The following is a 24,429-nucleotide window of genomic DNA, read 5'->3' on the forward strand; positions in this document are numbered from 1 at the left end:
TGTGTGGCTGTGTGGCCAGGGTAAAGGGTAAATCATTTCACTTTGTTGGTCCTCAGCTTTCTCATCTGTAAAGTGGAGGGGCTGATACCAAAGTCCCAACATCCCTTCCAATTAAAGAACAATAACCTTGAAATTAGAAAAGCCCATTTCCTGGCAAGGTTGTATGCTATTGCTCATGCAGAAAATAAACTCCCTGATGGTCAGACTTGGTGTGCTTAGATGCTCTTTTCTTTTGTTGTTGAAGCATCAATTGCAGAAGCTAAATTTCCAAGTGTTCCAGTTATCCATTGATAATAGAAACCAAAACAGTGGCTTAAAGCAGTAACACAATCATTTATTTTATTAAAAAATCTTAGGGTTGACTGGGCTCAGCTAGGCAGCTCTCACTTGGGATCTCTTGGGTGATTGCAGTCCAGCAGTGGCCAGGGTCATCTTGCAAGCTCTTCACTTTCATGTCCCATGCCTGGCTGGGGCTGGGACAGCTTGGGCTCCTCAGGCATTCCTGTTGCTCTCTGCAAGCTCTCTTTATGTGGCCACCTCCAGGGAGCTGGAGTTCTTACAGGGGGCCAAAGCCCCCAAGAGAAACCTGTAAAAGTTGCATGAGCATTTTGGCTCTGGCCTCAGAAGGGATGTAGGGTGTCACTTCTGCCTCATTGTATTCATCAAGGCAGTCACAAAGGCCTACCTAGGTTCAAGGGGAGGGGAAACAGACTCTACCTCTTGGTGGGAAGAATGTCAGAGAACTTGTAGACACAATTTAAAATGACATCAAGCGTCCAGGATGGTTCAGAAGACTTCTCAGACTGCTGTGATTCTCTGTTAAAAGGGTTTGAAACAGCAATGCACAAAATATCTTGCAGTAGAAAACCTAGTTTAATGGGGAAGGAAGATCTACTTAGAAACAAGAAACTTAAAATTATGAAAAAAAGACACAAAAATTCTATTTTTATGAATTTTCTGTGTAACAAATATGCCTTGTGTGTATATAAGCAATTTTAAGAAAAAATGTGTATGTATATATGTGTGTGTGTATATATAATTTTGTTTTATATATATATATACACACACATATATATAATTTTGTGGCTTTTATATATATCATTTTTATTCTACCAAACGATGGAGTGTATGAGATGTTAGGATTGGGGAAGAGGAGAGAATTAAATCAGGGGCTTCCAGTCCTTTTATTGTACTACTATAAGCTCCCCCAGTTACTTGCAAAATGAAGTTAATTTACTGGGTTGGTAAAAGAACACCCAATGTGTCATACAGAGCCCTGGAATAGAGATAGGGAAAAAAAACAAGACGGAAGAGAAGTCAAGAGACCAACAATAGAAAATCAGTTCTCCAAAGATGTGAATCATTGCCTTTGAATGGCAGAGCACCCTGGGGAGATGGGTAGAATAGAACAGTAAATGAAAGTAGTGAAGAGTGTAGACTCTGCAGCCAAGCTGCCTGGGAACAAATTGCAGCTTGCCATTCCCCAGCTATGGGCAAGTTCCTGTACCTCTCTGTGCTTCTTTTCCTCAATTGCAACAGGGAGCTAATAATACCTGCTTCATCAGGTTGTGTGAGAATTAAATATGTCAGTACAGGCTTAGCCCTTTGAGCAGTATATAGTACATATTAGCCATTTCTCTTTTCACCAATTCCCTTGTTGCCTTTGCCAGATGCAAATGTCATGCCCAATATGGACTGCAGGCAGCCAACCAAATAAACAGAAGGAGAAGGGCCTTTCCTTCCCTTGGGTCCTGAGCTCATGTATGCATTGGAATTTTCAGTAGGAGGAGACCTTCTTGCGATATCTGGACACCCATCAATATGTAGATTCCACCCTGCAACACTTGTCTATATTCAGACACGTTTTAAAAATCGGTTCCACATTTCAAGCATGTCAAGCTAGGTTTTAGCTTTAGTCTCTACTACGTATTTGGAATTAAAGCCTCTAGAGTCCATTATGCAAATCCATGCAAATAATATGCAAAGAGGCAGTAGCCCCAGATTGTGGGGAGGGGGAGTGTGTAGTCCAGCACAAAGGGCCTTGAATGAAAATGTGCATGTGTTAGGGAAGCCCTGGTTGAAGGCCTTAGATGTTTATTGTGACAGTATGCATAGCATTCAGTTGTTAACCTTTTGTGCCAAAGAAGAGAGGTAAATGCTTATCTGATTTCCATATTGAAGGTGACAGTAGAGGTTGGAGGTGGTATTTGGCTAGCACAACATTGTAGGTATTTTTATTATACAAATGAAAAGTTGCTTTGAAATCATGGCTGTGGTCCAGGCTGTGTCCCCAACCAGCAATGTGTTCTTGGGCAAGTCACTTCCCTCCTTCTGTTGCCCACTCTGTGAAATGAGGGGATTGGATTAGATGAAACACCAGATCCCCTCTCACTGTAACATCTAAACATCATCCTCCAGGTAAAAATCCTTTGGCACCTAGGGTGGCAGTATCCATTCATTGTGCCAAGGATGTACTCTATGGTCCAAAGAAAGGGCTAAGAGGTAACTCTACAGTTCTTCTAGAGAGAGCAACAACTTCAGGGGATGCTGATAGCTGAGTGGGGGAAATAGGCAGCAGCAACAACAAGGACAAACATATTTACTTAGACTGTGTATCTTACAGCACCAAGGATTCCAGTCATAGGCTTCCCAGGTAGGAGGATGTTAGTTCTTGGAGTGCCAATAACAGAAAAGTCAGGGGAATATTTTCCCCTGAGTATTTTAAAGACCAGTCTGTATTAACCCCTCTCTCTGCCTCTGGAGTGCTGCAAAAGTTCTCCTAGAGGCCATGGTGGCTCCTCTCCCACCTGGCCAGTCCCTGGGGTCAGCCAGTGCTGCTTCCAAAAGACTGCTGTGTCCTTGGTCTCTGGTCTTTTATTGTATCTGACACATCTGGTGCCTGGCCCCAGAGATTCCCTGGGCCCTTAATTTTAACTCCAGCTGTTGCAGCAAACACCAGCTGGGTGCAGGCAGAACCTGACAGCCCATGTCCCAGAGTTTCTCTGACCCAGCTAATGGAGACCTGGCATCAGTCAGGAAGTGCAGCGATAAGCACCCCAGGAACAGCCCTTGATCAGTGAATATGGGAGCCTCTGGGTGAGTGTTCTTTTCAGGCAGACAATTTGAGGTGCAGCCTAGTCAGCTCTACTGATGTGCTCAGTGAGTTTGAGGTGCCCACCTGGACCAGCTCATAACCTGCCCTCAGATTGGTTTTCCCTGTCTCACTCATCTCAGACCCCCACAGCTGACCCCACAGATCATTTTCCAGTATAAACTTCCTGCACAAAAGCCCTGTCTCTGTCTCTCCTTTTTCAGAGGATCTCTAACATAAGGCATGTATATTAGTTTGCTAGGGCTTCCATAAGACAATACCACAGACAGAAATGTATTTCCTCACAGTTGAGGAGGATGAAAGTCCAAGCTCAAGGTGCCAGTAGGGTTGGAGTCCCGGGAGGCCTCTCTCCTTGGCTTGCAGATGGCGCCCTCTAGCTGCCATGTTCTCACATGGTCATCCGTCTGTGCACACGTGCTCCAGGTGTCTGTGTGTCCTAATTTCCTCTTAAGAAGGACACCAGTCAGATCGAATTAGGGCCCACTCTATTGGCCTCATTTTACTTTAATTACCTCTTTGAAGGTGTCATCTCCAAATATAGTCACATTCTGAGGTACTGGGAGTTAGGGATTTTGGGGGTGCATAAGTCAGTCCTTAACAACACTTAACCCTTGTGAGCTAAACAGAGGCTTGAAAGGGAATGTCCATCAAACATGGAGGTCACCACCACTAGCCCTAGGAATAGATTGTCGCTCTGGTGGTAAGCCGTGGGCAGGATAGGGGCCCCAGAATAACCCTGAGCAGATCAGAGCATAATAGCACATTAGTTCCTCTGGGATGCAACATACTGTCCTCTTCTTCCTCCTTCTGCATCATTGATAGTGGTTGACCAGGATAAGCATGCACTTGAAAGACAACCCTTGTTTCACATACTTCTGCTACTGTGTGACTTCTCACATGTGGCCTATTCTCCCCAAACCTCAATTTCATGCCCCACCGAGTGGTCATATGGATTAAAGCATGAAAGCCTGGGCCAGGGCAGGTGTTCAGTAAACAGGTTTTAGGATTGACTCGAATACACAGAATGTACTCTTGGTGTGTGGTCTAGATCAGGGGGCCCCAACCACTGGGCCACAGACCAGTACCAATCCGTGGCCTATTAGGAACCAGGCTGCACCGCAGGAGGTGAGAGGCCGGTGAGCCAGCATCACCGCCAGAGCATTACCGCCAGAGCTCTGCCTCCTGTCACATCAGCGGCCCCATTAGATTCTCATAGGAGCACAAACCCTGTTGTGAACTGCACATGCAAGCGATGGATCTGGGTTGCATGCTCCTTATGAGAATTGAATGCCTGCTGATCTGAGGTGGAAGAGTTTCATCCCAAAACCATACCCACCCCCGCCACCAACTCCAGTCCATGGAAAACTTGTCTTCCACAAAACCAAGTGGAAGACAATTTGTCCCTGGTGCCAAAAAGGTTGGGGACCACTAGTCTAGATTGTGAAAGAAAGTTTAGAAAAAAATAGATTGTTTAGGGCAAATTTTTGGCCCTAGAGTTGGTGGGTGCTAGAGCCTTAGTGCAATCTAAAGTCCCCTGCAGCCTTCCACTCCCCACCAATTTAGAAGTGCAGGGTGAGGAGGACACTGGTCCACACCAAGGCTCCACCACACACCAAATAGTGATCCTGGGCTTTGTGTCAAAGGCATGCCTGGAGCTCTCCTCCCCATCTCTGCTTCTCGCCAGGGCCCTGCCTTCTCCATTAGACACCGGGAATCACAGCTGGGGCCTCTGCTTCGGCCATTTGTCCTGCTGGAATCTGATAGGGGATAGAGGCTCTGAGAGAGTAATTAGACACAGACAGAGATCTCTCTCCATAGTCAGGGGAGCCTAGCAGGGCTGAAGGAACTGCCTGAGGGTGACAAAGGAGGGGATCCATGAACAAGGAGGTGCTAACAGGACCAGGAGATGCTAACAGGTCAGAATCAGGCCTCAGAGGACTGTTGGCCATTCCTCAGCCGTAGACAGAGGCTCTTCCCAACCCATGTGTTGTCAGGGAACAGCTCCTACATCTCATGCTTGCATGAGGTACCGTTTTTAAAAATAGACACATGCTATTGTGAGTAATAAAATCCACACATAACTAGAAATGTTTTAAATGTATACGTTTTTGTCCTTGTGCATTTTCTCAAACTACAAGTATGCACATTGACTATCATACAAAATCCTTTTTTTTTTTTTTTAAATGTTCAAAAGGGCTCCTTCTACTCAAAAAGGCTGGGTATCACCAATGACAATTTTCCAGAGTTCAGCCACATGAATGCCATAGGAAAAGCAGTTAATAACCACCATGACACCAGCTGGCATTTGTAGAAGGCACCTTCTGTTCCAGGCTGTGCTCAGTGCTTTTATGGGCTCCAGGTCTGGTTGCCCTTCTCTAGACCCCAGTCCTCTTCTGCCTATCACTCTTCTATGGCACTGAGACATCTTTGTCTTATTTTAGGATTGTTTGTGGATATGTGCGAGCTTATCCAGGGCCAGAGACTACCCTGTTCGTTTTTGTGTCCTCCAGGGTCAGGGAGAGGGTTGAGCCTCCATAATTGTTTGGCGAATGGTTCTGAAGGGACAGAGGTCTGTTTGCTTGTACCTTTGTATAGTTTATAAATGGAAGATTCAGAAAAGGGCATAGGATTTGGTGCATGCTGCCACCCAGACCTTCCTCATTTGGCTTGGGGTGGCTCACACAGAGTTCACACAGGCTTCCCCATAGGCAAGCTGGCCTTGACCACTCCTGGCTGCAGAGGAAGAGGCAGATGTGGAGGCCACAAGCCTTCTGCCCCTCCAGCCCCAGCCTGTTCTGAAAAGTTGCCCTTGTCGGGAGGGCTGATGGCGTTTCCAAGGCATGTGGGAAAGGAGGAGCCTGGCCAGGGTAGCTGCTCTGCTTCCCCTGGTGCTGGTCTCTCTTTCCAGCAGGTGCCAGGCAGCGCGGGCCTAATAGACCTGCCCCAGCTCCACAGACAGTTCTGTCAGTGTTGGGGCGTTAGTGTGGGCTCGGGAATGCTCCTGATGTTTCCTGAGTTCCCAGCACTGTCCTAGGCCACGGGTAAGAAAGGCCCAGGCTATATGCTGCTCCCCAAGCATTTTACCGCGTCTCTCTGTCTCCCTCTCAAGGTTTCCTGCTGATTTTGGCACTGACCGAAGCGCTGGCATTTGCCGTCCAGGAACCATCTCCCAGGGAATCTCTTCAGGTCCTCCCTTCAGGCACTCCCCCGGGAACCATGGTGACAGCACCCCACAGCTCTACCAGACGTACTTCTGTGGTGATGCTGACCCCCAATCCTGATGGACCCCCTTCACAGGCTGCAGCTCCCATGGCAACACCGACACCCCGTGCAGAGGGGCACCCTCCTATGCACACCAGCTCCACCATCGCTGCGACAGTAACCGCCCCGCATTCTGAAAGCTCCCTGTCCACAGGGCCCGCTCCAGCAACCAAGGCAACCACATCCTCCAACCCAGAGGGCCGCTCTCGAGGGCAGGCTGCCCCCACCATCCTGCTGACAAAGCCTCCAGGGGCCACCAGCCGCCCCACCACAGCGCCCCCCCGCACTGCCACACGCAGGCCCCCCAGGCCCCCAGGCTCTTCCCGAAAAGGGGCTGGGAATTCATCACGCCCTGTCCTGCCTGCACCTGGTGGCCACTCCAGGAGTAAAGAAGGACAGCGGGGACGAAATCCAAGTTCCACACCTCTGGGGCAGAAGCGGCCCCTGGGGAAAATCTTTCAGATATACAAGGGCAACTTCACAGGGTCTGTGGAGCCAGACCCCTCCACCCTCACCCCCAGGACCCCGCTCTGGGGCAACTCCTCTTCACCACAGCCCCAGACAGTGGCTGCGACCACAGTGCCCAGCAATACCTCGTGGGCACCCCCTACCACCTCCCTGGGGCCTGCAGAGGACAAGCCAGGCCTTCGCAGAGCAGCCCAGGGGCGTGGTTCTTCCTTCACCAGCCAAGGAGGGACACCAGATGCCACAGCAGCCTCAGGTGCCCTTGTCAGTCCACAACCTGCCCCAGTGCCTTCTCAGCGCCCCCACCGCGGTGACCCACAGGACGGCCCCAGCCATAGTGACTCTTGGCTTACTGTCACTCCTGGCACCAACAGACCTCTGTCTGCCAGCTCTGGGGTCTTCACGGCTGCCACGGGGCCCACCCCAGCTGCCTTCAATACCAGTGTCTCAGCCCCTTCCCAGGGGATTCCTCAGGGAGCATCCACAACCCCACAAGCTCCAACCCCTCCCGCCAGGGTCTCAGAAAGCACTATTTCTGGAGCCAGGGAGGAGACTGCGGCCACCCTCACCATGACCGACAGGGTGCCCAGTCCTCTCTCCACAGTGGTATCCACAGCCACAGGCAACTTCCTCAACCGCCTGGTCCCCGCCGGGACCTGGAAGCCTGGGACAGCAGGGAACATCTCCCATGTGGCCGAGGGGGACAAACCCCAGCACAGAGCCACCATCTGCCTGAGCAAGATGGATATTGCCTGGGTGATCCTGGCCATCAGCGTGCCCATCTCCTCCTGCTGTAAGTGCCGCCCTCTCCCACCCACCCTCTCCCTCTACCACATCACTGGCTCATCCCCAGCATTCCTTTGTCCCTGATCTGGCATCCTTGCCAAGTGGGCTACAAAACTTCCCAGAATCTCAGGAAACTAGAGAGCAGGGCAGGTTATCCTTGACCCTAGTCCTCAGCTCTGCCAGGCCATGGCTTGAATGCCCGCTGATCATAAAGCCACAACTCCCAGGAGCTGGCGGAGGACCTTACAGGCAGTCTAATCCAACCCTGCATTCTGCAGAAAAAAATGCCAAGCTAGCAGTGACATGACTCACCCAGGATCCCAGAATTAGTGAGAGGCAGGGCTGGGCTGAGAGCTTATAGCAGCTGTCTTCCAGCCCAGTGCCCTTGTCATGACACCACTCTGCCTCAAGGTAGCCTGCCAATGCCTCTAGCAACCTGGCACCAAGACACCATTGGTCAATGCTGATGCTTCAAAATTGACAGCCTCCAACTAGCAAACCCCTCACCTTCCTCTTCATCTTCCATCCTCTTTCTTGTGTTTTCTCTCCTCTCGCCCCTCTTCTCTCCTTCTGTCTCTCTTCTCCCAAGAAAGAAAAGAGATAAAGCTTTCATCTGGTGGGAAGTTCTATAGCCTTGGCAAAAACCTAGTTCTTGCAGCTAAATTAAGGCTTGAGAGTTACGTAAATTCTAGCAACTCTCCACCCCCACCCCACTTTATTTGTTCGTAGGTGATGTGAGCTGATTGCAGTGTGGACCTTGTCCTTATTTTTTGCCCTCCCAAGGCCACCAGCTCCTCCTAGCTGCTGCCTGGCACTCTGTGAATGAGGAGTCAGGAGGTATTCTCTCTGTTATCTCCATAAAGAATCTGATACAACCTCTCAGAACTTTAGCGATTTCATTATGTCTTCCCTCATGTACTTGAGCTTCGATTCTTAGAGTTTCTCTGATAGCCTTGCAGGATTCCTCAGCCACACCCCACCCCAAATGGTTACCATCTGCCACTCCCTGACCCCTTTCAGGCATGGCCACACTGCCCCACCCTCGTATCCCCGCTCCTCAGACAGCCCACTCTCCTCTGACCCTCCAGGTTGTTGCCCAGCTCTCCTGGGGGCCTGAAGTTTGCCTTCTTGAGGTTCGCACTCTATGGCCCTAAGCCATGCCATCTGAAGCCATACAACTCTAGTTTGTCTAGCAACGCCTGAAGCGTTTGAAACAGCTCTGAGAGACAGCTTCTCTTCATCCAAGCTGCTTAGCCCCGGCCCTGCAAGTCTTCTTTGTAGGCTGCATCGCCTGGGCCTGTGTCCCATCCGCCCCCTCTGGGGTGGCTTCTGCTTTGTCTCCCAAAAGGAAGCACAGCATTCCACCTGTGTCTGGCTACAGGAGAGGGAGCCGACGGTGGACTCTCCTTAGTAGCACTCAGGCAGCCAGCACCGGCATCAGCTCTACAGGTTGTATTGGCTTCAGGTCATACCCAGGCTTGCCCAGATCTCAAGAGGAGCAAAGCCCCGAAGGCTTCCCTCAGGGAAGGCTGCTGAGCCAGGTCTCCCAGCTTTTCCTCCCACCCTGGTGGTTAGTGCAGGAGGTCTATGCCTTTAATGTGAACCATGATTTCCACTTGGCCTTGTGTTGCAAGATCTTTTTATATCTGGAGTCTAGATTCTTTTCAGGAGCTGCCTCTCCTAGCTTTCTGTCTCCTTCAGGTTGATGAGCAAAGTAAACTTTCCATGTCAGGGCTGGCAACCTGCTTCTGCTGAAGGACCCAATTCAAGAAAAGTAAAAGTGTTTGCAAGTTGCATATTTCATTCTTAACGAAAACAGCTTTATTGTCTCTCCTGGAAACACACATTTACACATTTATTCTTAAAACTGTGGTTGCCCACCCCTAAAACAGAAGAATGATTATGAGAAAATGTAGCACTATTAGCCAATGAATTCTTAATAATGGTTGGTTATATCTGAGAAGTAAATACAGTATGAACAGCTTTCTGATTTTCCAGTCTCTACATGTGTCTAGGATGCTCTCGTTTACAAAGTGCATTCCGTTATTTTTTTTTATCATTCCATTCTTAGACCAGCCAGAGAAATCAAAGCAGGAACAAGCAAACACTGCTAAACACACAGGTGCCACAGTGGCTCCAGCCATCCTCCACACCTTATAGGCAGGGAGTGAGTCACCAGGGGAAGTGATTGACCCAAGGTCCCGACCACACAGTGGGTCAGACTAGATCTGGTAGTACAAAATCTGTTTTATTCAATGCAGGATTTCCTGTGTGCCCACTGTGTGCCAGACACTGTGCCAAACATTAGGGAATCTGAGATGTGGGCCTCCCTCTTTGAGCTGGATAGCCTGAACCCCACAGTCTACACCCACCTGGATTTTGCAATTCTAAAAGGACTCCTACTTCTCCCCCAGCCCTTCTATTATGTATAAGCTTGAAATTAAATCAGATCTTGCTGCAATGCTGGAAAGCCCATGGGCTGCCTAAACCATGCATAAAAATGTCAGTCAAGACAGGAGCAAGGACACAGCCTGGAACTGTCCCTTGAGGATTCTTCTGGCACCCTGAAAGGAGCCTTCAGGTGCTAGAGATGGAACATATTACTTTCTAAAGAAAGACACAAACTTTTAATAAAAGTGGACTCTGGTAGCCCATTGGGAACCGCACATCACACTCCCTTTGATGTTTGCCTTGCATTTCCACTATACACAAGGAGGCTCTTGCCTCGGCCCTGACTGCCTCCACATCAGCTCCATGTCGTCAGTCATGGCCCCAACTCCTATGGGACCATCATGAACCCTGTGAAGGCTCCAATGAGATGGACATTAAGGTGGAAGAATATTTGTCCAGCTTCAGAACCCTGTGCTTTCAGGAACTATCCTCGTCTATGTGGGCTGTTTTCATAGCCCAGCACCACTCTAGTTATCAGGAAAGCAGACCTCTTCCAGGTCTAAGGGCCCCTTGTTTTGGACCTTGTCAGTGGCTTCATTTATCCTAAAGCTACCCTACAGACCTCAAAGAAGGGTTTCATCCTTCGCCAGTTTGCCAGATATTTCAGGCACTCTGAGTCTGAAGTAGCAAAGTGCATGCATCAGCTTCCTCTCATCTGGCTTTTCATACCAGCACTGGCCCCTGCCCTGCTTCTCTGAAGCCACCAGAGTCAGAATTCAGATGGGCTGGGTGCTGGGCAGGGGTGATCCTCTGCTCCTGGTAGAAGTGGGGGTTAAGCAAGGCAGATCCCAGGCCTGCCCAAGGAGGGAGGGTGTCAGTTCATCTGCCCTCCCAGATTGCAAGCCGCAACCAGTGCCTGGAAGGATACGTGTGTCCTGGGGCTGAGAAATGCTTTTCTCTCCCGAGCCCTGCCAGACACTCTCAGCCACACACATTTTCAGAAGTGCTGAGAAGTGAATTTGATTGGATTCAGGCCATAGTGGGCTAGGGCAGAGGAGCCAGGCGGCTCCCGAGCTGGTCTCTGCTGCCACCATCAGGACGCACAGAGCCCACCACCCTTGCCAGAAGCCTCCACGCCTGGCGCTGAATTGGTCGGCGCTCACTATTGTCAGTGCCTGAGTTTTCATGAGCGTGTCAGTTTTGTGGCTCTGGCAGGGTCCTTTGCCTATTTGTCACATGTGGTGTCCGTTTTTGAGAATGTCTTCACCCATCCTCTCTGCAGGAAGATGGGGCCGTTTGGAGGGTGAGATTAGAAAAAAAGACTAGCTGCAGATGTCTGTCATCACCAACTCCAGTTCACCCTGGCCAAAGTGGAGTAGCCCCTCTCTCTGACGCTAGACACTTGAGGGCACCCTCTGCACCTGGGCCCCAGAGCAGCCTGGCCTCCTTCCAGACACTGGAGCATTAGTGCAGCATTCAAAGAGATCACATAACACTGTGCCAGTGGTTGCTCAGTGAATAGTAGACCTGAATGTATATGTGTGCCTTTTCACTCACAGGCCCTGAATTAGTTTGTCATTATTATATAAGAAAACCCAGGTGAGAATGACTCTTGCCATTGAAAAGAGTAGAAGAGATTGGGATCAGAAGGCATTATGGCTGGGAAACGTGTCTCCTTGGAGCTTACGGATCAAACAGGGATGGGAGAGCCTCAAGGCAAAGCAGGGATGACCAGGGGATGTCCTCTAGCTGTTCCAGTGTTAGGCCCACACTCTGACAGCTCTTCCCTGTGCATCCCAGCCAGCACCTCCAGCCAGCACTCAGTCCTCACTTCATGGCTTCTCCACAAGAGGGCCATGGGCTTCTACAGGCACATTCCCGCCTGCCAGGCTGGTGGGTCAGACACTAAGCCCCCCAACCTGGCCTCCCTCCATACCCTGAGGCCTCCCTGTGACCTCCTCCCTCAGCGTCCAAAGGAGGGAAATGGCTGTGCACAGCCCAGGTGCACCCCTCCCACTGGCACCCGTGGGCAAATCCTTTCCCTCACTGGTCTCAGGTTTCTCATCTACAAAACAAAGGGGCCAAACTGAAATGTATCATCACTCCCTGTCCTCACAGTTAAGCCTGCATGGATCATTAGAGAGGAAGCCTGGTGTGCTTGTAAGACTCGCCTTGTGGAATCAAACTTACCTGCACACAACCCCAGCTCTTAACATTGGTTTGCTGTAGGACTTACACAAATGACTTAATCATTGATCCAGTGTCTTCTTGTCTGCAAAATGGGACTCCTGTCTACTGTGTTAGTTCCTTCGAGATGCAGGCACCAAGATGGGAGTAGGCTTATAAGAGAATTATTGGGGGAAACACCTGTAAATGAATCTGGACAGGCCATCCCACCTCTCTGACCTCAGAAGCCTTCCCTGCTCACAAGCCACTCAATTCACACCTGGTTAATCAACAAAATCCAGACCTAATTCTTCCTCCTGGGCCCTGGGAGTCTCAAGGATGAACAGACAGGATCACATGTCACACTGTGCTCAGTCAAGCTGCATGGAGCCCACCTCGGGCCATCTATGCAGGTGGGCTTTTGCGTCAGTCTAAGGCAGGAATCAGCTGGTTAAGAGCATAGACTGGCCAGGTGCGGTGGCAGACACCTGTAATCCCAGCACTTTGGAAGGCTGAGGCAGGCGGATTACCTGAGGTCAGGAGTTCAAGACCAGGCTGACCAACATGGCAAAACCCTGTCTCTACTGAAAATACAAAAATTAGCCAGATATGGTGGCAGGCACCTATAATCCCAGCTTCTTGGGAGGCTGAGGCAGGAGAATCACTTGATCCCAGGAAGCAGAGGTTGCAGTGAGCTGAAGATTGTACCACTACACTCCAGCCTGGGCAACAGAGCTAGACTCCATCTTAAAAAAAAAAAAACATAGACTTTGGAGTCCAGATGTCTGGGTTTGCTTTTGGGCCTATCACTTTATCTCTCTGAGCTTCAGTTTTCCTATCTGTAAAATGGGGATCCTAATAGTCCTGACTTTATGGGGCTAAATGGAGGATTAAATTAATAAATATTTCTAATGTGCTTGGAACCGTAAATCCTGTATAACTATTAGCACAGGTTTTTTTTTTTTTTTTTTGATGATGATGATGATGATAGTGCCAGAAAAGCTATTTTATCAGCATTCAAGACTTCTGCCCCGTGATTTTGCTCTGTGAACTTCTGCTGTCAGGGTCTTCTGTGGAATTCAGGCTCACTTTGTACAGTTCACCATGCCCTGCCCCTTTTCACACCATACACTTCCTCCAGCTGGGAACTCTTCTCATCAGTTTGGTGGTGCAACCCAGGCACCATCCTTGCTGCCTCCCTCTCTTCTCTGACTTGCACTCTCTCCACAGCTGTCCTGCTGACGGTGTGCTGCATGAAGAGGAAGAAGAAGACTGCCAACCCGGAGAACAACCTGAGCTACTGGAACAACGCCATCACCATGGACTACTTCAACAGGCATGCTGTGGAGCTGCCCAGGGAGATCCAGTCCCTTGAAACCTCTGAGGTAATGAGCTTGAAAGTGCTGGCCCCACTGCGGGGAAACCAGGCCCAAAGAGAGCCGTGGCATCTGCTCATTTCTGAGTGCCTTGCTCCTTAATGTATGTGTGACCCATGGACCAGCAGTATCAGTAACACCCAAGAGGTTGTGGGCCCTACCCTGGCCCTGCTGAGCCAGGATCAGTGTTTTAGCAAGAATCCCCAGGTGCTTTCTGCACATTAAATTTTGGAAGCACTGTTCCTGGGACTTTTGGTTTCTGGGAACAAGTGAACAAATACTCAGTGAGGACCTGTTTTGTGCCAAGCACCCCCAGGGGACTATGAAGATGAGAGCTTGCTCCCAAAGGGGCTCAGGTTCTGAGATATGGCTGGGGGACAAACCCCAGCATCACCCAAAAACAAAGCCAATTAGGGGAAACAAGACAAGTTATAGACAAAGAGCTGAGGAAACCCAAGGAGGAAAGCCTTCCCAGTGGAGATGCTAGGAAGGATCAATGGATTTCAACAGGCATTCCAGCAGAGGAGGTAGCCTGAGGAAAGGTGGGGATACGTGCTGGATCTGAAGGGAGAGAAGGATACACTGTGTCAGGGTATTTGCCCAAGACACCTGGCTGGTCAGTGAGAGAGTCGAGTTTTGAACCCAGAACTTTAACTGCAGAATCCATGCTCTTTCCATCCTCACACGGAGGGTGGAGTAGAGGCCAGAGTAGAACAGGAAAGAAGGATAAAGGACCAATTAGACACAGCCTTGATGGAGTTTTATGGTATTGGGACTCTAGTTTGGGGCAACAGAGAGTCACTGAAAGTTTTGATCTTTGGGTGACCCAGTTTTAGAAGGATTATGCCGATGGCCTGGTGAAAGCACTCTATATGTGATCAGTGAATGGATAAGGAAAGAAAAGAATGGCTTGATGGATGAGTAAATGGATGGAATGACACAAAAAGACAGGCTAAAAATAGGTAGCTCAACTAGGATGCAATTGAGATGGCCAGGAGAAAGATAACAGACGTCTGAGTAAGGCAGTGAGAGCTGAGAAGAGTTCTTGTGGAGGTACAACCCCACCCCTCCTTCCCGTGTGGGTCCATTCCCCAGAGCAGCCAGGGTGAGCTTTTGTAAACATAACTGTGGTCATATCGCTCACATGCTTAAAACCTTCCCATTTCTCTCAAGTTAAAGTTCAAAGTCTTGTATAGGACCCCATCTCGGTCCTGCCACCACTTCTCTTCTCTTTGTTTTTGTTTGTTTGTTTGTTTGTTGTTTTTTTGTTTTGCTTTTGTTTTTGAGATGAAGTCTCAACTCTCTTGCCCAGGCTGGAGTGCAGTGATGTGATCTCAGCTCACTGCAACCTCCGCCTTCCAGGTTCAAGTGATTCTCCTGCCTCAGCCTCCCAAGTAGCTGGGACTACAAGCACATGCGACCACACCTGGCTAATTTTTGTATTTTTAGTAGAGACAGGGTTTCACCATGTTGGTCAGGCTGGTCTCAAACTCCTCACCTCAAGTGATCTGCCTGCCTCAGCCTTCCAACATGCTGGGATTACAGGTATGAGCCACTGCACCCAGTCACTTCTCTTCTGTTTCTACTTAGTCCCATGACTTAAATACCATCTCTGCACTATAAAGTCCAAATTTCTACCTGTAACCTTGATGTCTCCCCTGGCCCCAGACTCACGTACCCAGTTAGCTGCTGCACATGTCTAATAGGCACCTCAAACTCAACATACTCAAGATTGAACCCTTGATTTCCCCCTCCCAACCCCAAAACCCAAACCTCACCTGCAGCTCCTCATTACGTAAATGGTACTGCCAGCTGCCTTTCCTTCCTGCACATTGCACTTCTAGTCTGTCAGAAAATTTCATTGGTTCTCCCTAAGCACCAGGACTTCTCATTGCCTGCACCTCTGCCCGTGGTCCAAGCCGTTCTCCTCCCTCACATCATGAGTGCTGCAGTGGCCTCTAAACTAGGATCCACACTACCATCTTGCCTTCTGCAGTCTGCCTTCCACACAAGAGCCAGATGATCTTTTCAAGGCAGGATCCCGTGTCCGCCATGGCGTCCACTTTCAAGTGGCTCTTCTCCACATTTTGAATAAAATCCAGACTCCTGTTCCCATGCCCTTCACAAGTTGGCCCCTGCCCACCACCTGAAGCCCTACCACACTTCCCATTGATCACAGACCAGCTTCAGTGGCCTCTTTGCTCTTCCTCCTGCACAGGAAACCTGCCCCCACCTTAGAGCTTTGCTGTTGCACCCTATCTGAAATGCTTTTCTCCTGGATACCTTGAACCCTGAATTCCTTCAGGTCTTTGTTCAAATGCCACCTCCTCTGGGAGGCCCTCCCTCCCTGACCACTCTATATTAATTAAATCCCCAGCCTCATTCTGTTTCCTCTTCCTTACTTTATTTGCCTTCAGAGCACTTCTCACTTGACATTGCATCATTCTCTCCCTGTTGATTGGTTTGTGGTCTTGCTGTCCTGCTGCCTGAGGCAGGAGCATTGTTTGTTGTGCTCACTGCTCTATTCCCAGCACCTAGAGCGCTGCCTGGCACATAGTAGGTTCTTAGTAAATGTTTATCAAGCTAATGAACTATAAATGTTGTTCACCACAATTTACCCATCACCCAGTCAGAGCCTAACACACAGTAAATGCCCAAGAAAAATTTTTAACCAGAGGACAAACGAGGGGCCAGCTTCATTGTAGCACTGGCCTTTAGTGTGGCCTGTGTACATTTTGCATGGAAAAGGTGTTCCTGAGATCTGTTATAGTAAGTGGAAAAAAATGTGTAACTTGACAAAGGGGCTGGTCCTACTTTAGGTATGGGCTGTGAACCCCTGAACTTTAAATTTCTCATATTCTCTTTGCAAATTGGTAAATGAAAACCAAAGCCAAAGGATAATACTCGTGAACACACTATAGAAAAGGCCCTTGCTTTTCGAACATCCCAGTTAGTCATTTGGCACAGAGCACGAGGGCCGCTGTCCAACACAAGCCAGAGGCTCTGGCAGAAAGGGCCACCCAGCCAGTAATGGTCTCCAGACCAGGAGGGCGCCATAGGACCTGCAGCACAAAGCTCATCTTGGCTTCAGAGTGGATTGGATTTTGCTGTTTCCCTCCCAGCAAGCAGTTCCTCTTATTCTGCTTTATTTAGAGTAATATTACAACTTATTCCAATTCTCTGGGCTCACACTATTTGAGGGCAAATGCAGGCAGCCTAGGGCCAGGATGAAGCCAGCCAAGTACACACACACTGCCAACCACCTCTAGAGCAATCATAAGGTCCCAGTTCATATTCCACCATGTTCCGTGTCCTCGGGACATGTACTCACCGCCTGCCCTTTAGCTGCTAACTTTGGAGACTGCCAAATGCTTTGCCTAAGCAAGTTCCTCAGTTGCCCTTCCCCAACTTCTGTGTTGATGCAAGCAGCAAAACTCCGATCCAGGGCTGTACAGACAAAATTGTGATGACCAAAAGGTGCTTGGAAACTTCCATTCTTTTTTATTTTCCCTCCTCTTCCTCCTCGTTCTCCCTGTTTTCTCTTCTTCCTTCTTTTCTCCCTCCTTCTCTCCCCCTCTCTTTTTTCTTCTCCTTTGCTTTGGTTGTTTCCTGAATAGCTCTCTCTTTTTTGTGCAGCAAAACATACCCACATGGTTTTGCCTTTGGTGAATACTTGCTTTGTGAAAGCTATAAAATGACAAGCCAAAGCTCAGCCTCCACAGTTGAACCCAAAAGCATAGTGGAAGAAAAGGATTTTTGTCTCCTCTTTGAGGTGCTCCACTATTTTCCTTAAATAGCTAGCCGCCTATCCACCCTTAGATAGGTGTTGAACTAATTCCAGACACTGAAGGAAATTATTGTCTTCTGAAAAGACATTTTATCAACAATGGCATTTCTTCCTTTCTTACCTTATGATTCATAGGGCAGTAAGTACTCCTCAGAAAGTATCTGTTACATATGTTTTGTTTAAAAATAAACTTCAGAGATTTAACTGTGGCTACTTAAAATGAAGATATTTCTAAGCAAATCTGGCATGAGCCAGTATACCTAGGCCTATAGTTGAGTCTTTGCCCTGAAATGGCTTGAAGGTTCCGAGACATTGGCTGTTTTAAATTGGAACAAGCTGTGACTTTCTTTTTTCTCTCTCTCAATCAGTACCAGGGCCCAAATCCAAGTACAGCCATTCAGTAGCCCATAAATGTTAGCTCTCCTTGGTAAGTGAAACCAAAACCCTGCCAAAGCCATACAGATTACCTTCTGGGCAGTGGATTGCCTATTTCTAGGCTTTTCTGCTCCTGCAACTGAACATACAGACTGAAATTTTCATCCATCACTTATTATGCAGTCACACAGAGATGCAGATCCATTCAGCTCAGCATCGCTAGTGCTATAAGAAATGGGGCAATAATTCTGACTAGGCTCTGGAAGGACTCAGAGGGGGAAGGAACGGGCCCCTGAAGCCTCTCGAGAGGTCTGTTAGATCCTGACAGGTGGGTAGCAGGAAAGAGGTGAGTGAATCTAGGGGCACTCAGGAAGGAAAAATGGAGGAGTTTCCCAGAAGTCTATGAGAAAGGCAGGAAGTAGTCTGGGGTCCAAGTGGACCAAGTTTTGCCAATAGTGCAGTGAACCATGCACTATATGTGTGTCATGCATGGCAAGCCCCCTCAGACTTTGACAAGGAAAGCAGTACCATCTCTGGCAGCCTGGGACTGGGGTGATTCCAGAAGCAGGAAACATTTTTTGAAAGCTGCTATAAAAATCTGAAGGAGCAGCACAAAAATTAAAATACACACATACACACGCAAATTAATTAATTAAAAGAATGGCACAGAGGGCTCTGCACCTCAGCATTAGCAGTGGGGATGATGAAAATGTGCACCAAGCCATCAACGCTGAAATAAATGTTCCCATGTGTACATTTCTTTAAGAACGGCCACCTCTTAAGCCTTCTCCAGCTCACTCCATCTCCTCCCTCTCTCTTCCCAGGACCAGCTCTCAGAGCCCCGCTCCCCAGCCAATGGCGACTATAGAGACACTGGGATGGTTCTTGTTAACCCCTTCTGTCAAGAAACACTGTTTGTGGGAAACGATCAAGTATCTGAGATCTAACTACAGCAGGCATCGCTTTGCCATTCCTATTTTTCGTCTCTAAATTATAAATATACAAATATATATATTATAAATATAACCTTTGTGTAACCCTGACTTAATGAGAAACATTTTGAGCTTTTTTTCCTATGAATTGTCAACATCTTTTTTATAAGTGTGGTTTAAAAAAAAAAAACTTTACAGAATGATCTGTGGCTTTATAAAATAAAGGTATTTCTAAGCAAAGCAGTTGCATCGATTGCTTCTCTTAATAACCATTCTTGAGCACCTGGGGATCCCAGGAACCCTGATCAGGTGAGGTGAGAGACTGACCTCCCGTAGAAGCTGATGTTACAGTGGTCAAGCGCACGATTCTTTGGGTGATTCTTAAAGCTCTGGTTCCTCTTGATTTGATATGACCCCATTTCCTCCCTTCTCATGTGCACACCTGTAAAGGGAACTGGGCCGCCTGCGGGGAAGACGGCAGACTCATGCACAGAGCAGGAAAAGGGAACATCTCATCCATCACCTCTGAGGATGAGTGCCCTGGAGCCTTATGACAGCACCATTGGATGTCGTGTTTACTTCCATCCAAGTTGTGGACGGCAGGCAGGAGCTTGGAGCCCTCAGGAATCCATGGAGGACATCAAGGCATCCCAAGGCCGTGTCCCCCTAACGTTACTTCTGCTGCTAACAACAGGACTGCCTTTCCCTGGTGGGAAAATGTTCCCTTTATGGCCATTCCTGTATCCCCTCCAACACCCACATCTGCATTAAACACCCGTGCCTTTCTCTTGGAGAGGATTTAGATGCAGATCCCGGCCCTGGAGCTTTAAAATGCTTGCCCTTCTTCAAGGATCAAGTGTTTATTGGGGTTCAGCTTTGTTTTCTCAAAACGCCATGGTATTGTGCCCCTGAGGAATACGTTTATCTAAGAAGCTTTGAGGTAGTAGAGTGAAAATTTTTGAAACCTTCCTCCTGCAATCTTTAAAAAAAAAAAAAAATCCAAGCAAATCGTTTGGGGGACGACATTATTATACTCCTACTTGGCACTGCAAACCTGCTCGCAGCACCAGCCGGTGGACTTGCCATCCAGCTCTCAGCTTCCGCTGCTCCCCTTGTTCCCAACCGGCCGGCTGCCTCCCCGTGCTGTGTCCAGCACGGCCAACAGGGTCAGACCCTCAGAGATGCCCAAGGGGCTTCCAGAGGTGGCTGCTTCTCTCTTTTTTCCTGATTGTGGCTGAGAGAGATGATTACTGCTTTGACACTTCCTCTCTCTAAAAGAAAAATAGTTTGATAGTATATTTTGGATATAGATGCTCTTATAGTTGGATTGGGAATTGAACTTGAATGTTGGGTCATATGTTTGTGTTGTTGCTGTGGTCTATCATGACTTTTTTCTTTCTGCGTTTTCCTTAAAAAAAGAAAAAAGAAAAAAAGATGGCCTTCAAAATCGTGTTCTCAATGTTGTATGAACCTACTTCACATGAGTTCGGTTGTTGTCTCTCTTCAAAGACTCTTCAGCCCACAAAGAAGCAACTAAATGTTTCTCTAAGTTAATTTTCTAGCGTGTTGTTGTCTTACCTTTTTAACCTTACCATAATATTTCTGTTAACTGTTACATTTAATATACCAATGTGTGTGAGTATACAGAGGAAAATCTGTTTGTAAAGTAAAAGTTATATATAATATATGTAATCAAAGATACATATGTTATATATACATATGTGGATGTATGATTTATTTTTCCTTATCCACAGATTTCAGCTACCATGTATATATAAATAAACTTATTTTATTAGCCAGAGGATTCCGTTGCTAATACATTTTGCATTCTTTTCAAGATAAGCTCTAAGCCTTCCTTGAGCAGTACCAACACCACTTTATATCCATCTGTATTTTTCCATCTGATTTAACAGTAAGGTGAGTTTTATGTATGTGATGAGCTAATCGGATTAGCAATTTATCATTTGATAAAATCTTTTTGAACATGTTTGCAGTTTCTCCAAAGTGGACTCATCTTTCATCAGGTCGTTGGAGACAGGGTGTCAAAGTACATCCCCCCGTCACTCTCCCCGCCTCCAGGGCTGAGTGGATTTATATATAAATATCTTTGGTCCAGAGAAGTGTGAAGTTAACCTGGCCATTGAGTGTTACCATTCTGTAGAGAATAACAAGACCTAAACATGACGCATTTGTGCACACCTTAATCAGTAGCTTGAACTTGTCATTCAGCCTTGGACAATACATCTTGGAATTCACAATAATGCAGATCCTCAGAACCAAGTCAGTGTCACCTGTATAGGAGGCTGTTACTGTAACACAGGCTCGCTTGCCCCTTCTGGGTGCATCAGGGGTGGTGTTCACAGCATTAATGCTACGTCTGAATAAACAAGGACACTACTGTCCTGTACTTAATCTGATTGGTTCTTTCATCTGTTCCTCAAATAGCCAACACTGATATTTATAAAATACCTTCCAGGCCATCTCAGATAGACGAAGTGGAAGACAATAAAGAAAGGAAGGGTCGGGAGTGTCCTGGTCAGCAGGAAGGAAGTGCACACAGAGTCTTCTAGTAGGCGACCAGGTTTTTTACCTTTACCTGTGTGACCTCGGGTAGGTACCCTGCTCTCTGGGTGATGGGCAACAAGGAGGCTCCTAAGTAAGTCACTGGCCCAGAGGTTGGAAGAGGGTGTCTGCTCTCAGCTCTGCTACTTTCTGGACACAGGACCTTGGGCAAGTCATTGCGGTTCTCAGGGTCCTCCTCACGTAAGAGGATAGTGGCCAACTGTAGAACATATGATACGGTACTTTTGGAACTGTGAGGTTCACAGCCCATATGGCAGTACCTGTCAACCCTGGACCTCCTTCCTCCTGAGGCTGAGTTGAGAATTCCATGAAATAAACTATACGATTAATGCACACACCAGGCTGGATCTGGTATTCACTAGAGGTTGGCTCCCTTCTCCTTCTCTCACCTGAGGTACATTCCTACATTCCAGCATTTGGAAAAATATCCAGCTCTGGAGTTTGGTGACCTGGTTTCTCCAGGGTAAAACTTATGTACATTCCTGGAACTGGAGGAACCTTTCTGACCCTAGAGAATGGATTGAGGTGCGACCCTTGATGGTTTCGTGGATGCCAAGGTCAATAATTAAAACCCAGGGGTGTCATCATATCCTAACTTGGGGCACCCTTGGAGCTTACCAGAAAACACTGTCTTTGTTGTTTTTCTCAGTTTTCCAACAGATGGAGAAGCAGAGGTGTAGGGAATGGCTGGAACACAATGTGTGGGACCTGAATTTGCCCAAGGTGCTTATCTGGCGCATCAGAGACTTGGAGGCTCAGGCCAATGTTCAAACAGTGAAGTCCAGAGGGAGGAAACATCCTGGCCAACAGCAAGCAGCTGATGAACAGCAGAGGACAGAGATGAGGAGGAAAGGAGAGAGGCGAGGGAAGGACCTGAAGCTGCTGCCAGGACTGAGAGAGGAAACCGTAGGCAAGTCTTTTCTCTTGGGTCCCTGGAGCTGCCTCCTGACACTTTTCATCCTCCATTGCCTGTGTGGACGTGTGTTCACATTCACATGTGCCAGTACACATAGGGATGTAGAAAGCCCCAAAATAGCTAGATTGAGTCCTAGCTTGTAATTTGAGGTCCAGAGCAAGTGATCACCACACTTGTGATCTGAGGTCCTTGAGCCTCAGTTTACTTGTCTGTAAAATGGGGTTGCCTGATGCCTGCCTTGCCCACTCTTAGATAGTAAAATGTACAAACCCAAATGATCTACCCCCACAGCCTGCACTGATCCAGCCTCCCCCACCACCAGCAGAATAATCTGGGAGGTTGGGCACATGACCCTGCATCAAAGAATGCATGAGTGCCTCTCTGCACACAGCCCTGGGCAGTGCCCTCTTCTCTTTCAGCTCAGTGAATGATGGAAACTCATGGAAGACAGCAGACAAAGCAGCCCCGGGGATAGGGGAGATTCCAGAGAGGCCCGTGACCAGGCCACAGGGATGCTGGGGCTGTAAACCAAAAGCCACTGGACTCTGTAAACCCACTGGGCACCACAGAGGCAGAAGGGGTGATGAGCGAGAGGCGAGTAGTAGTGGACTTGCCCCCCGGTGCCAGCTCCAGCATGCCCCTCCAGAGGCGCAGGGCATCCTTCAGGGGGCCACGGTCATCAACCTCCCTGGATAGCCCCCCAGCCTCCAGGACCAATGCCATGAGTGGCCTTGTCCGAGCACCCGGGGTCTATGTAGGAACAGCACCCAGTGGGTGCATAGGTGGCCTGGGTGCCCGTGTGACCCGCCGGGCCCTCGGCATCAGCAGTGTCTTCCTTCAGGGCCTGCGGAGCTCAGGCCTGGCCACAGTGCCGGCTCCAGGTTTGGAGAGGGACCATGGTGCTGTTGAGGACCTAGGGGGCTGCCTGGTGGAATATATGGCCAAAGTGCATGCCCTTGAACAAGTCAGTCAGGAGCTGGAAACACAACTGCGGATGCACCTGGAGAGCAAGGCCACGCGCTCGGGAAATTGGGGTGCCCTACGGGCTTCCTGGGCCAGCAGCTGCCAGCAGGTAAGTGTCCAGACTGTGCCAAGGGCTTTGCAGAGGGCTGGGAGGGGCTGCTGAGGGCAGGGAATAAGGCTGTGAGTAGGCTGAGGCCAGAGAAACTGACCATAATGCCCTACACTTTCACACTTAAAATGCTCATGATAACAACAATGCTACCTTTTACCGAGGTTTACCAGGAGCCCACGCTAGCCCCCATACGTGCACTATCCACTATTGTCTTGACAATTCAAAGAAATGCTATGCAGTGGATCATTCATTGATTGCATTTTTCAGGTGAGAAACTGAGGCATGTAATTTTCCCAAGACTTCAAAGCTAGTAGAGGGATGGAGATGAGATTTGAACCTGAATTTTTGTGCCTTCAAAGTTGCATTTGCCCCATTACCCTGAGCTGCCTTAGTCACCTTTACTGTTGAGAAGGGATTTTTACAGTTATTATCCAGTCAAATACCATTGGATGGATGTGGTATTAAGAACAATGAATAAATGGAGGTGTGTTCCTGTATCCACCTATAACCATGCTGTTCAATAGAAATATGAGGTACATTAGTAATCTACAAGTTTCTATTACCCACAGTATAACAAGTAAAAAGAAGCAGGTGAAGTTAATAGTATAGCTTACTTAACTCTATATGTCCAGAATGTTATTTCAACATGTAATCGATACAAAATATATGAATGAGATAATTTACATTCAAGTAGAACTTTCTGCATGATGGAAATACTAATATCTTATATCTACACTATCCAGTCTGGCAGCCACTAGCCAGATATAGCTATCAAGCACTTGAAATATGGTTAATGAGACTGAGGAACTGTGTTTTTATTTTATCTAATTTTCATTAATTTAAATGTAAACAGCCATGGGTAGCTAATGGCTATCTTATGGGACAGGGAAGGATGCAGAGGTTTCATCTTTCTCCCTTGCTTGGTCAGCCCTGCTTTTCCCACTCTCCAGGGTGATTTCTGCAGAGTCTGGCGCTCATCCATCATGCCTGGCCTGCAGCCTGTAGTTCTAATGCTGGGACTCCAGCCAGCATTGCACCTCTCAGCTGGTCTCTCTGTGGATGGCTGCCTTCTCTCCTCATCTTTCTCTCCAGATGCTGGTCTTGGGATCACTCTGAGCAAAATCAGTCTCTAACCGACCAGGGACTGCCAACTCAGACCCTTGGCCCCCTAGAGTCCAGTAGGCAGCCTCCCAAGAGGAAGTCA

General features: G+C 48.2%; 2 protein-coding genes across 4 annotated transcripts in view; both read left to right on the forward strand.

Annotated features, from left to right (window-relative positions):
• TMEM108 (transmembrane protein 108) overlaps positions 1-20,455 on the forward strand; it is a 329,329-nt gene extending 308,874 nt beyond the window's left edge. Inside the window, exons 4-6 of one of the 3 annotated variants that reach the window (XM_023207438.1) lie at positions 6,222-7,631; positions 13,412-13,566; positions 18,544-20,455. In XM_023207438.1, the coding sequence (XP_023063206.1) occupies positions 6,222-7,631; positions 13,412-13,566; positions 18,544-18,666 (1,688 nt within the window). In that variant the 3' untranslated portion in view covers positions 18,667-20,455. The remainder of the gene's footprint in view (positions 1-6,221; positions 7,632-13,411; positions 13,567-18,543) is intronic. The other 2 variants (XM_023207437.2, XM_023207439.1) reach the window with 2 other exon arrangements.
• Positions 20,456-22,664: 2,209 nt separating this feature from the next.
• Positions 22,665-24,429, forward strand: part of BFSP2 (beaded filament structural protein 2) — a 67,110-nt gene continuing 65,345 nt past the window's right edge. The window contains exon 1 of the mRNA XM_023207440.2: positions 22,665-23,222. Within this exon, the coding sequence (XP_023063208.1) occupies positions 22,734-23,222 (489 nt within the window). The 5' untranslated portion in view covers positions 22,665-22,733. The remainder of the gene's footprint in view (positions 23,223-24,429) is intronic.

This window comes from Piliocolobus tephrosceles, chromosome 2 (genome assembly GCF_002776525.5).
Source record: "Piliocolobus tephrosceles isolate RC106 chromosome 2, ASM277652v3, whole genome shotgun sequence".
Taxonomy (NCBI): Eukaryota; Metazoa; Chordata; class Mammalia; order Primates; family Cercopithecidae; genus Piliocolobus; species Piliocolobus tephrosceles.